Source organism: Dipteris shenzhenensis, chromosome 4, assembly GCF_047967505.1.
Source record: "Dipteris shenzhenensis isolate YYH24624 ecotype China chromosome 4, Dip_SZ_1.0, whole genome shotgun sequence".
Taxonomy (NCBI): Eukaryota; Viridiplantae; Streptophyta; class Polypodiopsida; order Gleicheniales; family Dipteridaceae; genus Dipteris; species Dipteris shenzhenensis.
Window position 1 is genome coordinate 56,575,279 of NC_141599.1, and position 13,875 is coordinate 56,589,153.

The 13,875-nt window shown below is 48.8% G+C and overlaps 1 protein-coding gene across 4 annotated transcripts in view; it reads left to right on the plus strand.

Annotated features, from left to right (window-relative positions):
• The first annotated feature begins 994 nt into the window (after positions 1-994).
• Positions 995-13,875, plus strand: part of LOC147903091 (Metallo-hydrolase/oxidoreductase superfamily protein) — a 176,508-nt gene continuing 163,627 nt past the window's right edge. For all 4 annotated transcript variants that reach the window (XM_087373312.1, XM_087373313.1, XM_087373311.1 and 1 more), the window contains exon 1: positions 995-1,487. In XM_087373312.1, coding sequence (XP_087229438.1) covers positions 1,218-1,487 — 270 coding nt within the window. In that variant the 5' untranslated portion in view covers positions 995-1,217. The remainder of the gene's footprint in view (positions 1,488-13,875) is intronic.

The following is a 13,875-nucleotide window of genomic DNA, read 5'->3' on the forward strand; positions in this document are numbered from 1 at the left end:
TTGACTCGCACAACAACATAAGAAATTTTTAACAAGTACACCAATGGCATACCTATGTTTTTTGCATCACAATGCTACATTTTGCATTTAATGTCGAACTTGAGGACCTTAAAGAGGTGGACAAGCGAACGGCCAATAACATATTGTAGCAATATAAAGATGCATACGATTTGAAGCAAGGTGAATGGCCAGTAACGATTGAAAAGGTCACATACAAAGTGGATCCAAAGTTTGCGAAAAAGCAATACGGCACCTCTGCAAACATCTTCCCAGCACCAAAAAAGACGTACACACAAGGTAAAATTCTATTAAAATACATTCCATCTTCCTTATTTTCCATTTTACCATACAATCACGTCGACTATCTCTCATGCTTTTTCCCTCTATTTGCACAGTTAAAACGGATGCAGATACTGACAACTCATGCGACGTGCGCTCTTCGATAATAAATTTCATTTACTGCATCACTTGTCTACAAAATGGAAAGAAATATATTGGCCAAACTACTAAATTTGAGAAACGTCTCAAATGACACAAGACTAACCCACTGACTAAAATGGCTGATGATGTCCGCAGGAACATTCCGTTTGAAGAACACTTCAAAGCAGACATATTAGCGTCAACTCCGAATAAAAAGGAAGCAAATTCCTTAGAACATAGATACATTGTACAGCTAGATACTACATCGGCTTCAAAAGGATATAACAATTTAAAAGGAAACCATGCAAGTGCAAAAAAATATTATTACTTGAAGCTCAACAATCTCATTACTTTACTTGATTTTCTCTAAAAATTCATTTCACTTTGCATATACTTCAATCCATTTCTCACTCCGTACATCGTCTTTGTAATTTATTTGTAACCTTTACGTTGAATTCCTACGTATCAACTTGCATGTAACAATAATTGTGACCTGTACAAACATTAAAAATAATCTTTAAGCCCTACGCTGCCTGGCGCATATGTAGTTAGATTTGTAGGTACCCATTTCAGTGAGACCTCCAAAAGTGGGAGAGTGTGAAACAGAGCATGACACTTGGAGATTAAAATAGTATGACACTTGCCTCAGCCTACGAAAAGCAGACGGCGACAGCGATTCCTGAGGGGCCACTTGCTCTGCCCGCTTCCTTAGCTGCGGGCTGAAATATTTTCCGAGACAGGTAGGCTGAGGTAGCTCCGACAGGAGAGCATAACTGCGAGCATTGGAGGACAACAAGATGTACCAATTGGCACTCATAGTGAAGAACACAAGGCCTCCTGGCCATGGCTTTCGTCTGCTTGTCGCCCCTTCCGTTCCTCCCTCGTCACCTGCCCTCTTACCTGATCTTCCTTTTCAAGATTCACAGCTTCTCGATCTTCCATTCACGTTTCTCTCCCCTTCCAACAATGTCCCTTCTGAGTTTGATTGCCCAATCGCTGATGCCGTTCAACGCGCTCTTTTTTCCATCGGACTGGCTGGATTCGATGTTGCCGACGCTGTCTGGCGGGTAAGAATCAGCACTTGCTGTCCGTATGCTTCTCTGAGGGAGGACCTCGGGGGTTGTCTGAAATAAAACAAAAACAGTTGCTTAAAGCCCGGAAAATGCAGATCAAATATCTAAAGATTGTCAACACGAACCTGAGATCGGAACATACCATTACATTATGCCTTGAGGATACCCTGTGTGTGTGGTGTGTGTGAGAGAGAGAGAGAGAGAGAGAGAGAGAGGACTCTCTTAATGTCCACCACCTAAGCCCCATCAGGATGAGGCAGCTTCACATCTAGACGAAGCTGTAGGCTGCTTTTGTTGAACCAAGAAATGCATGAGGTTCCAAGCATAAACAGTTGCCGCTGCGGGGAGGTCTGGTGTCATAGCATCCAGCTTAGTCAATGGCTGTTGAAAGCATGCAGTAAGTGAACAATCATGTCCATAGAGAAGGCCCAAACCTTGAGTGCCTTTCAAGTATCGGAAGACACGCTTCACACCTTGCCAATGCTGTGTACTGCTCAACTGGGAAACAACATATTGAAGATCTGGCCATGTGTGATACGGATATATTAGCCATCCAACAGCCTACTGATAGAGAGTGGCATCAAATGGCTCAAAAGCATGAAGGAAACCAGTCCCAACAAGTGTAGAAACTGGTTTGTAGTCCTAAAATTGAAATCGTTGCAAGAGCTGTCCAATGTCCTTGGACTGACTCATCATAATACCCTCCTCAACGTGAGCAAACTGAATCCAAGATAGTAAAGCAACTGGCCCAAATTTGTCATAGCAAATGACTGCTGCAAATCAGCCTGAAAGGCTGCAATATGCTGAGTGGAGGGTCTAGTAAAGAGCATATCATCCACATATAAAATCAGAATCAACAGGTCAACATGATGCTTGCGAACATGAATAGTGCTCTTTGTAGGGCTGTTTTCAAAACCAAGGCTGATGAAATGTGTATGTGCCATTTTCAGACCCTCTAACTTTAAAACCAGGAGGCTGAGTGACATAGACCTCCTCTTGCACATCTTTGTAAAGGAAGGCGATTTTTATGTCAAGGTGATGCACTTGCCAATGATGATGGGCTGCTATGAACCAATGATGCACGTGGTGGAGTAATGTGTGATGTGGGTGCACAAGTTTCCTCAAAAGTCAATTCCCCGTTGCTAAGCATAGCCTTTTGCAACAAGTCAACTCCATGCTCTATCAAGCGTGGCCTTTTCCAGCACGGCAGGCCTTATAGCAGTCAACATTGCCATCAGCCTTCCTTTTGAGTTTGTAAACCCACTTAGTGATAGCATGCTTGCCTTTAGGCAAGTCACACAACTCCCAAGTGCTATTTTGATGTATTGGATCCAACTCGGATTCAATAGCATCCATCCTATCCTTGCTCTCAAAAGCATATTTGTGACACAGTGGCTCTTCATTGCATGTGGTAGCAATGAAATGCAACCTCCACTAAGTGTCCCTGCACGTGACGAGAGTCAGCCCTTGTGCGGCTAGACAAAGGCTCAGCTTTTTTGCTGTCCTCTAAGGTATCCAACAGCCATCTAGGGACTATTTTCTGTTGTCTTACGACAGCCCTCTCTTCAGTCTCACTGCTTGATCTGTCATGGCTTGATCAATGGGAGGAATATCAAGCTGTAAATCATATCCAATATGGAGCTGTAAATCATTTGCTGAGTTGAAGTCTCTGTGGGCTCATCACAAGCTGAACAAAGGCAACAATGTAACAAGACGTTAGAAGCAACAATAGTTGATTGTTTTTGACAGTCCAACAAAGGCACGACAGAGTTTTCAGCAAAGACTACATCTGACTTGTCCATGCCGCATAAGGTGTGATAGTCTTTAATGGCTTGGTTTGTGGCCTGATTAAGACATAATTGGCACACATGACAGCATCCGACCATAATTTATTTCGCAAAGATTTCCTTTTCATTGTACACCATGCCATCTCCATCAAAATTTTATTCTTTGTTCTGCAAGTTGCAACACCATTATGCTGAGCTGTGTATGACATTGTATACTGATGTATGATGCCGTGAGATGCTAAAAAAACAGGAAACTCATGGGACATGTACCCATCCCCCTTGTCAGTCTGGAGAGTGACATGCTTGTGAACGCTCTCATTCTCAACCATGGCAAAGTTCAATGGGTAAACCCAAGTATGCTTGGCAAAATCATCCATAAAGGTAACAAAGGAAGAATAGCCCCCAATGGATGCTGTCCGCATTGGTCCACACACATCAATGTGAACCAAATGCAACTTACGAGATGCACCAACACTGCTGTCTTTTGGAAAGAAGACCCATGCATTTTCCCAAGTAGACACCCCTCACAAACATGTTTGGACAACTCATGCATCTTTGGGAGATTGACAACCGTATCCTGAGAATGCAATCTTACTAGCTTGCCATAATTCAAATCTCAAAAGCGCTTATACCACAAATGAGTATCTGAAAGCATAGGTTCTCTCCTACAAGTGCTGTAGTAACTGTCTCTCTGTCATAGGCATCAAGTCCATACAAATCCCGTGTTAATGTCCCAGTGATAACAATGATATTATCATTTAGACGGCACAGTGGTAACCATTGAAGATAACTCTATATCCAGAAGTAGCTACAACTGAAATAGATGAGATATTTCTCTTGATCCTTGGAACATATACAATATCTTGTAGAGACTGGATCACTTGGTCAATGCTCTTCACAGCATAAGATGCATTGTTTGCGCAAGTCATTGGGCCTCCCTTTGGTGTATCCCTCAGAGAAAGAAACAACTTCGTTGCAAGAAGTGATGTGCTTAAAAACACCATTGTCAAAATACATGTGTTGAATGGATCGAAAAGTGTATCACTCAAAGAAAGAAACAACTTCGTTGCAAGAAGTGATGTGCTTAGAAGCACCATTGTCAAATTACTTGTGTTGAATGCATAAAAAATTTCCATGCAAGGGTCATGGATGGAAGGATTATATTGACATGTAACCACAAAAGCGTGGAGCCACATTGGCTGATTTGTTTAGCCTTCTCATGAGTAGAGGAAGCATCAGTAATTGCAAGGCTAGATTGCTTCTGCTTCTTCTCCGAATCTAGTGCTTTTGCATTTAGAGATGTCATGACTTGGTTTCCTGCAATAATTGCATCTCTTCTTTTTCTTTTTTGCATTTTTGTTGGCATCCGAAGTATCACTGCAATTGTGCTTGGGTTTACCACTACGCTTTGCTGTTTTTGCATTACCAGAGATTGAAGCATTCCGGCTATCCTTTGCCTCGGGCTGCGAGTTTTCCTCCATTGGATCACCCTCCTCTCATTTCGAAGTGTTCTCCTCCTTGTGGGAGCACATTTTCTTGCTGTAATTCTCATTTCCAGCCCTCTATTGGTATTTCTCATTGCCATTTGCTCTCATTTTCTCTTCTTCTTCAAGGGTGAATCCCTCTGCTCGCATTCAGAGCCTTTTCACTGCTGTCCTTTCGGGCTACATCATTGGGTAAGCCGTTGTTGCATTGGTTCTTTCCAATTTCTGCTTCATTTGCATTTTGGAAAGGCCCCATGTTGCCTTGGAAGGCCTCGTGTTGCCTTTTGGGGACTTTTCTTCCAATAGGTACACCTTGGGACAGCAGAGTCTCTTGCAGGAATAAGCTTTGAAGCTTGAGCATAATTTTGTCACTTGATTTTGAGAGGTTGCCTTTCTCTCATTTGCTTCGCCAGTTGGTGCATTTGTCTTGAATTTCAGCACCATGACTAGCAGCAAGGATGATTTGTTTGGGATGCTTGGGGCTGATGACAAGCTTGATGGCGCCGACTATCCCATGTGGTCATACATGATGGGACATGTTTTGGTTGCCAAGAATTTATGGCATATTGTTTTAGGTTATGAGGCCTGGCCTACACGTAATGTCGCTTCTAGTTCTGCACCTACTGCCTCTGGTTCTACTTCAGGTGATGGGTCTTTAGGTGATGGTTCTAATGCTACTTCTAGAACACCTGCAGCTCCTGTTATAGTTTTTTTTTTTGCGCAAAAAGTAGTGCTAGTTATATTACTTGAAAGCGAGAGTACAAGAGGGCCTAAAGGCCAGCGGGCTGCAATCACAAAATGGATACAGCCCGAGGAGCCAAAATGCTAATTACAAGCCTCTCAGGGCATAATCATCGGAGAGTGGACAAACAACCACGGTGGGGGGGCGTTATGCCACTGAAGACTCTGAGCAGAGTGCTGGAAGAACAACTCCCGGTGGTCCCAGTCGCGAAGGAAGCGCCGTCTCTTTTCCTTCCTTGCTCGGGACTCCCCCTGAATCTGATCCCACTGACCCTTGAGCATGTGAATGATCGTGCTCCAAATGTCTGCTAGGGTCTGGGTAGCAGAAGAAGCCTGATCTCCTACAGTATGCGCGCATCTGGAAGTCCAGATATGCTAGCCTGTAATGCTCCCTATGATGTCCCAAACTGGGTGCCGAGTCATCGCTCCTGCATCTGTCTCTGTCATATGCCAAGGGAGGCTGTCCATGTATGCCCAGGTGGCCTAGAGAACTCATAAGCCAAGTGATGTCCCATCTCAGTGCTGCACCAGCAAACGGCTCCCAAGTGATCGGTCCTAGCTCGTGTACAGCCCTCGCTAAGATCCCCATGACTCCCTTCCAAACTGTTTGCGCATGCGAGCAGCTCCAAAGGCAGTGCTTCAGGGACGACTCCTCTTGAAAACACATCTGGCAGTGCCCCTCCTGCCCCATCTGCCTGAGCGAGCTGCCAACTGGTAGCCCCTTGTGTGCCACCATCCAAAGAAAGTAAGAGATCTTCCTCGGCCGCCAGCTTGCCCAAAGAGTCTTCCAGAAAGTGCGAAGAAAGACCAGAGATATCCCCTGGGCATACCAACTATGTGCCTGTGTGGGTAGCCCGTGCTGGAGAGCCCCAAGAGCACGCCTGCCAGTACGCGCACTGTAAGAGAAGAAGGGGGTAGGGTTCTCTGAGGTCTCCAATGGTGGCCAGCGCCACTCCCCTGGGTCCCACTCCACCTCTGTCAAGGAACGACTCTCCCATATCCAGAGTCTCCAGTCCCGGTCCTGCATAATCAAGGGGTCTATATGCCACGTTTTCCCTTGCAGCCCTACGATGCGAAGGCGCTGCCAGGGAAGCTGGGGGTCGATCATGGCCTCTTTGCTCTGTAGGCGGCTATCATCGACGACGGAGAAGAAGTGGATCGAGGAGTCCGAGAAAAGGCCTGCAACCACCAAAGGAATGCCCCGTGGAGTGAACTGTTCTAGCCACCTCTCATCTCCTGGGAAGAGCTGTCCGGTGACCATGGGAATCCTCCAACCTGCAGGAATGGCAGCATCGATCTCCGCTCGCCGAGCCTGGATCCCACGTGCCGTACCTACTGCTGCTGCCAGCTCGCCTGGGCTCAGCTGGCTGTAGACGTCCCTCCAAACCCGGAGCGAGTAGGGCCCACGCGCCCAGAGCGCCCAGGGATATGGGATCTCTCTCCAAGCTGGCGACCTGTATCATCTGTCACCTGGCTGCTCCAGATCAGGGGCTGTTTGTCTATCTCATCTCGGCAGCTAGGGGGAACCTGGGAGAGGCTGTGTCGCAACTTCCTCCAGACCGAGACGAGGCTACGGAGGAAGGGGGAACGGGGCTGAGTCAATGGGGCAAAAGTGAAGATCCACCGGATAGATGGCTGCCAATCACCCCCTCTCTGGGGGTTACACGCGCTGAGACCATGCTGAAGCAAGAGCTTCCACGTCTGCCCTCCTGGGGTCAGACCGCAGATGACTAACTTGCCAAGTAGTGCCTGACTCTGCAGTTCTGGATCTATGATGCCAAGGCCGCCCTCTGTCTGGGGGAGAATGACCGTCTGCCAGGCGACCCGGGCTCTGGTGGTGCCGGAACCATCTGAACCAGACCAAAGGAAGTTCCGCACCAGTCTCCTCAACTGGGCTACACATGATCTCGAGAAACACCAGCAAGAGGCCACATACCAAGCAATGGCAAGAAGGATCTGGTTGACCTCAAGGGCCCTGCTTGATGTCCAGGCCTACTTGGAATCCCAGGTAACGTGTCGTCTGTCCTCTAGGGATCTAGCGAAACCCAAGAAAATACCCCACTGTGAGCTGGCTCTCGGATCCGTAAGAAAACCAACTGACTTATGCCAATTGATTTTCGCCCCAGCGACTAGGCAAAAAACCTCTAGGGACAGTCTCACTCGCTTCAGTGACTCGATATCATCCTGCACATATAGGGCTGTGTCGTCTGCGTACTCGGAGTCCAGAAGTTCTGCATCGTCTCGAATAGGGAGACGCATCCCGCGAAGACCAGTGGTACGGGCTCATAGGAAGTGGGTCATGGCCTCCGCAAAAAATAGGAAGAGGTAGGGCGCTAGCGGACAGCCCTGACGCACCGAGCGCTCGAGGGTGAATCTCTCCCCTGTCCTGCCGCTGATGATAACCCGGTTGGAGGCCGACCTGTAGAGGCTAGCAATACCTCTGATCCACTCGTCCGGGAAACTGAACCGAGAGAGTGTACCTTCCAAGAAGGACCAGTCTACTCTGTTGTACGCCTTCTCAAAGTCAAGGAGGAGTATGGCAAGGTGCTGGCCACTGTGCTGGGCCCACTCCGTCGCCTCTGAGAAAGTGAAGATGTCCAAAATGCTGCGTGGACAAAACCAGTCTGGGTGTCATGGATCAAGTCGTGTAGTAGGGGGCGGATGCAGCTATTGATCATCTTGGCGAGGATTTTGTAGGCGGTCGGGAGGAGGGTGATAGGGCGCCACTGTCTGATCTCCTGACGGTCCCCCCCTTTGGGGATGAGGCATATCAATCCTGTCGCAAGGATCTCTGGCATCTGTCTGCTGGAGAAGATATGCTGGAAGGCTGCGAGTAAGGGCCGGTGGATCCGCTCCCAAAAGGTGGTGAAGAAAGCTCTGGAGAGACCATCCTCACCTGGGCATTTCTGCCCATCAATAGCGCTCACCGCATCCTGCATCTCCGCCACGGTGAAAGGAGCGAGAAGGGAGTCACTCATGCTAGGCTGCACTAGCCGCGGTGTAGACCTCCACACCTCCTCCCTGCATAGGCGGCCACGAGGGTCCGGGGGCTCCTGTTGGAACAATGATCTGTAGAAATCTGTCGCCAAGTCCCAGACCTCGTCTGGATCTATCCTGACACTACCATCCTGCGCTCTAAGAGATCAGAGCTGTTCCCCTGCTGACCTCTGACCATGAGTCCTGAAGAACTCTCTGCACATCTTGTCGCCTTTCCTAGCCCAGAAGGACTTGGAAGCATGAAATAAGAACTCTGAGGGTCGCTGGGTGATCTCCTCTAGCATGGCTCGGGCCCGAACCTCCTGCTGTCTGAGCTCCTCAGAGCCTGGAAAAGACTGCTGCATTCGCTGAATCGAGGCGAGATCTCGTCTGATACCCCTCTCCTTCGCCCAACATTGCTGCCTGACCTGAATCGCCTCCTGTTGACAGATGAGGCTAGACTCAGCAAGCGCTTGAGCTACCTGTGCTGCCATATCCCCGGTGGGGTCTTAATCCTGCTCCCACAGGTCCACTATCCTACTGCGAACCGCTGCTCTGGAGTACATGGAGTTTGGGATCCGGCATGAGCGTGGAGGTGAGGAGTGAGAGGCTGAGTCCAGGACTAGGATGACTGGGGCATGGTATGAGAGTGTCGTCCCTGGAACCACTCCTGACTCTCCACCTCTGCCAAGTGCCCAATCACTGACATAGAAACGGTCCAGCCGCTCCAGAAGTCTGCCTCCCTCCCTCCTGTAACCCCAAGAGAAGTCTAGACTCCCTGTCCATCTGCGAAAGGAAGGCTCCCTCCAGCTGTCGCGACCTCCCACTGCGAATAGGAAGGAGTCCCAATCTTCCTGCTCTGCCTGAGCTATACCGAGGAACTCTGGGCCCCGTCCCTGCTGATCCTCTAGGGTCTCAAGGTTGTTGAAGTCCCCTCCTACAATCCAAGAATCCATCTCCGGCAACAAGTCTGTCAAGGATCTCCAAAAAGCGGCTCTCCGTCTGAGATCGGTCGGGGCATAGATATTGAGGATGCCGATACGGGATCCCTCAATATTCAAGCCCACCCAAAGTGCACGTCCTGGGATCAGAGTGCCAAAACCACACACATGCTGAGCGAGAGAAGCGTCGATGGAGGTACAGACACCCCCGCTCCTCCCCTGCTCGCCAATCGAAGGTTCCCAGTAGGTGTGGGAGCGTCCTGTGAGGACCTTTCCACAAATACTGGTATGAGAAGCCGAAAGCTTGTGTTTCTGTAATAGGAGCACATCTACCCTTCCCACCAAGGCTGGTTGGAGCTTCTGTCTGAGCACCATCTTCCTGGGGCCGCGGGTTCCTGATGAGTGGAACCCATTGACGTTCCAAGAGATAATGCGTATACTCATGAGGAGGGAAGGTGGGCCACAAACAGCTGTCTGCTTGCGGTCGATGTCGAGGTGGTCGGAGGATGTCCAGTGTGCAGACGAAGGCGCTTCTGTGAGGGTTTCGAAGGAGAGGCCGGATCATCGGACCCATCCTCTAAAACCTTCAACAGGGGGGAGAGGCCCTTCGTCCCATGGTGGTAGGCTCTCTCTAACCAGCTCGACGCCTCTGCCAGGGAAATACTGTAGAAGCCCACTACCTCTGAGGTCCTCCACGGGCGGAGCCCTTCCGCACAGACCCACTCCAGAGGTGGCCGAATAATGACCAAGAGGTGGAAAACGTTTGGCGCTGTGGCGCCATCTCAGACGAACGTCACCCTCCTTCCACTGCTGCTGAAGAAGCTCCGCTGCTCTGCTACCGATCTAGTCCTGCACCTGCTCCTGGGACTGATCTCGTATCGTCTCCCAAACATTTTCATTCATCCATTGCTCATTCCCTTCATTGGAGATAGTGAAGGAATAGCTAGGACCATCGTGAGGGGCAAGGACGGACACCTTTCCCTCCGCCCCCTTGCGGAGGAAGAAGATGCTGATGTCTAGGCATGCAGGGAAGGAGCCAATACCCACTACATCCAGATAATCCCAAGGTCCTGCTCGATAAAACTCCAAAGGTAGAGCTCTAGGAGCAGCCCTTGGGCGTGGGGACGAGGATGAGGAGTCTGAACCAGAGAGAGGGGTGCTGGCCTTCCGCGGGGAAGGGCCTCTCCCCTCCGCCGGGCCAGGAGGGATAGGCGCGGGGGAGGCCTGTGCTGGCTTCGGGGCTGCAGGTGGCTCAGGCGGAGAGCTCTGGATCATGCTCGAGGAAGAGAGGGGAGCGGAAACCACCGGTGCTGGGGGGGATCCTGGAGGGGGTGGGGGTCGGGGGACCGAGGAGGAGGGGGGAGGGGAAGGAGGGCGGGGTGAAGGATGAGGGGGAGGCTAGCTGATCTTCTCCTTCCCTTTCTCCTTCCCCTTACCGGGCTGCTGATGAGTAGTGACCACAGGGGGGGCCTCTTGCTGTGGATGAAAGGCAAACATTTGCCTAACAAGTTGTGGTTGGATGCCGTCATGTGTGCTAGTTACATCCTGAATAGATGTCCCACCAAGGCATTGCAGACTATCACACCTTATGAGGCTTGGACGGGTCGTAAGCCTTGCATTTCTCACCTGAGGACTTTTGGATGCTTGGCATATGCTCATGTGCCTTCACAAACACGCACTAAGTTGGGTGATAAAGCTGTCAAGTGCATTTTTATTGGTTATAGCTTAGAGAGCAAGGGCTATAAGCTCTATTAGCCCTGCACGGGCAAGTGTCTTGTCGGTCGGGATGTTGTGTTTGATGAATCTTCCACTATGACTTTGCTGGACTGTCAAAAACAGCCCGTTATTGATGCCCCATATATATTTGATAGCTTGATGCCTTTGTTTCCATCCGATGCTCAGGATGATGTAGCATTGACTTTGAGGAGACTTTTGCTCCCTCTTTTAGGATCGCTACTATTCGCATTGTTATTGCCTTTTACATCCGTAAGCGTGGGACAGATTTGCTGATTTTAGTCCTTTTTGTGGATGACATGCTTGTGACTGGGACACATGCTCAGCAAATTGCAAATTTTAAGCTAGGACATTTGCTATGTTTGATCTTGGTCTTTTGCACTACTATTTGGGCATCCAATTTGCTAGCAGTGAGTGGGGCATTTTGATGTAACAATCCAAGTACATTAGACAGCTTTTGCAGCGTTTTCAGTTTGAGGATTGCAAGCAAGTATCCACACCATTAGAGCCTTCTCTTCTAGGGATGGCAGCGGTACATGTGATGCCACTCTCTATCAACAGGCAGTTGGTTGTTTGATTTACCTTTGCCATACGAGACCTTATCTATAGTATGCTGTCTCACAGTTGAGCAGATATATGCACAGCCCATCTATGCAGCATGCCGTGAAGCGTATTTTCAGATATCTCAAAGGCACTCAGCGTTTAGGCCTTCTTTATGGGGCTGATACTTCACTTGTCATGCATGGATTCATTGATAGTCATTGGGCTGGTTGTTCGGACACTCGTGTGTCACATAGTGGCAACTGTTTTATGTTTGGTACTTCATATGTTTCTTGGTTCAGCAAGAAGCAGAGTATAGTTGCTACTTCTAGCTGTGTAGCTAAGTACAACAGCTTTTACAGCTACAGTGGAGTGTGTTTGGCTTCGGAAGCTACTTGTAGATCTTTATGCATGTCAAACTGCTCCTACCGTCATCTTCACTGATAGTCAGAGTGCTTTGGCTATTGCATGGAATCCTGTTTTCATGCTCACACAAAGCATATTGAGGTTCACTATCACTATGTGAGAGAGCGATTATCAGTTGGTGATATGCAGTTGTCTTATGATTCCACTGAAGACAACTTGGCAGATCTATTTACGAAGGCTCTACCTTGACCTAATTTTGAGGCTTTTCGGCAAGCTTTAAACTTAGTACCTTTTGTAACTTGATCTGTTGTACTCTGTACAGTCATAGGTTACTGGATCCCTACACGACGAGCTTGTGTAACCATGACACTAGATATTTAGGTATCCTGAGCCATGTCCAGGATCCTTGAGCCCATACCATGGAGGGGGGTTTGTAGGCCATTCTATGGGCTATCCATAGGTGCCACTTATTCCTTGCTATGTGCCTTATAGGCCTAGTTATAGTCAGCTAGGACTATTGGTATGGATAGTACATGTACCACCTAGGTCAGTTAGGACACACGGTTCAGTTAGGACAGTTAGCCCTAGGGTTTTGTTATGTTGGCTCCCTCTTGAGCCTCCACTATCAGTTTTGCAACAATCTATTACAACATCTCGTTTTTCTCATTCTCACCTCCATTTTTGAGCTTCCATTGCTTGCCATAGCCAACATCGTTGCTAATTCATCTGTTGCCTGCGCGTCGCCCAAGCGTTGGCCCCTGCTCTAGGCGATAGCTCCTATGTCGTGGATCCCTAATGTTCTTTCATTCGGGCTGCGCACAGCCCGCTTGTGGGGTTCTTTTGGTTCATGGCCTGCCCACAATCAATCGAGGTGCTTCCCTACTTGGTTTGATGATTTGGTGGGCCGAGGGTCTTTTTTTGGCCTAGCTGGGTCATTTACCAGCTGGGCTTGATGGCAACTAAGGTGAATCTTATAAGGAAGGCTATATTCCCTGCGTAGCTCACTCAGTGGCTGGCTTTTTTGGAAGGCTGTCGGTTCTTTTTGCCACACCCTCCCCTTTCATTCCTTTTTCATCTTTTCCTGCCTTTAACACCTTCTGTCAGCAACACATAGTTCTTGTTTAGTCCAGAAAATTGTATATGGCTGGTAACCCTTGGTTTGGCAAGAGGGGCTCATATGGCAGCTCCCTCGACCCCCACTGCCATTCGGGTTTTAATTCCTCGAAGGATAAACAATAGGTGAAAAATGCCATACAATCTCCTCACGGTAGAGCACTGTTGGGCAGGATTGTCATGCTCATGCCTATGAGGAGCCGAGATTGGATCCAGGTGAACTTGGCGTTAGAGGGCAACCACATTTAGGAGGTTACCATCTATGGGAGGGGAGTCTTCCTTCTCCAGATGAGCTCCCTTGACACCACCTGTTCCCTTGTACAGTACAGCCCATTTTCCTTGGCCCTCACTTAGTATATTTCATCCCCTGGTACCATGGGTTCACAGTTGACGACATGGACTTGACGCATCATGTGCCACCTTTCACTATGACGCTTCGCTTCTCAAGGCTCTAGAGAATTACAGATTTATCCTTCCCTCCATTGGAGGCTGTTTGGCACAGCGTTAGGGTCCCCGTGGCCTTTAACAGCCTCACTTTTGGAGGCTTGGAATGTGGAACTACTTGATATTTTGGATGATTACCTACTTGCCCTGGATGTGATGCATCGTTTTGATCCTACATCCCAGAAGAAGGGGTCCATTGGAGTAGTTGGTTCCTTTTTGTTGTTTCAACCTTGCCTCCACGAGAGAGGAGAAGTGG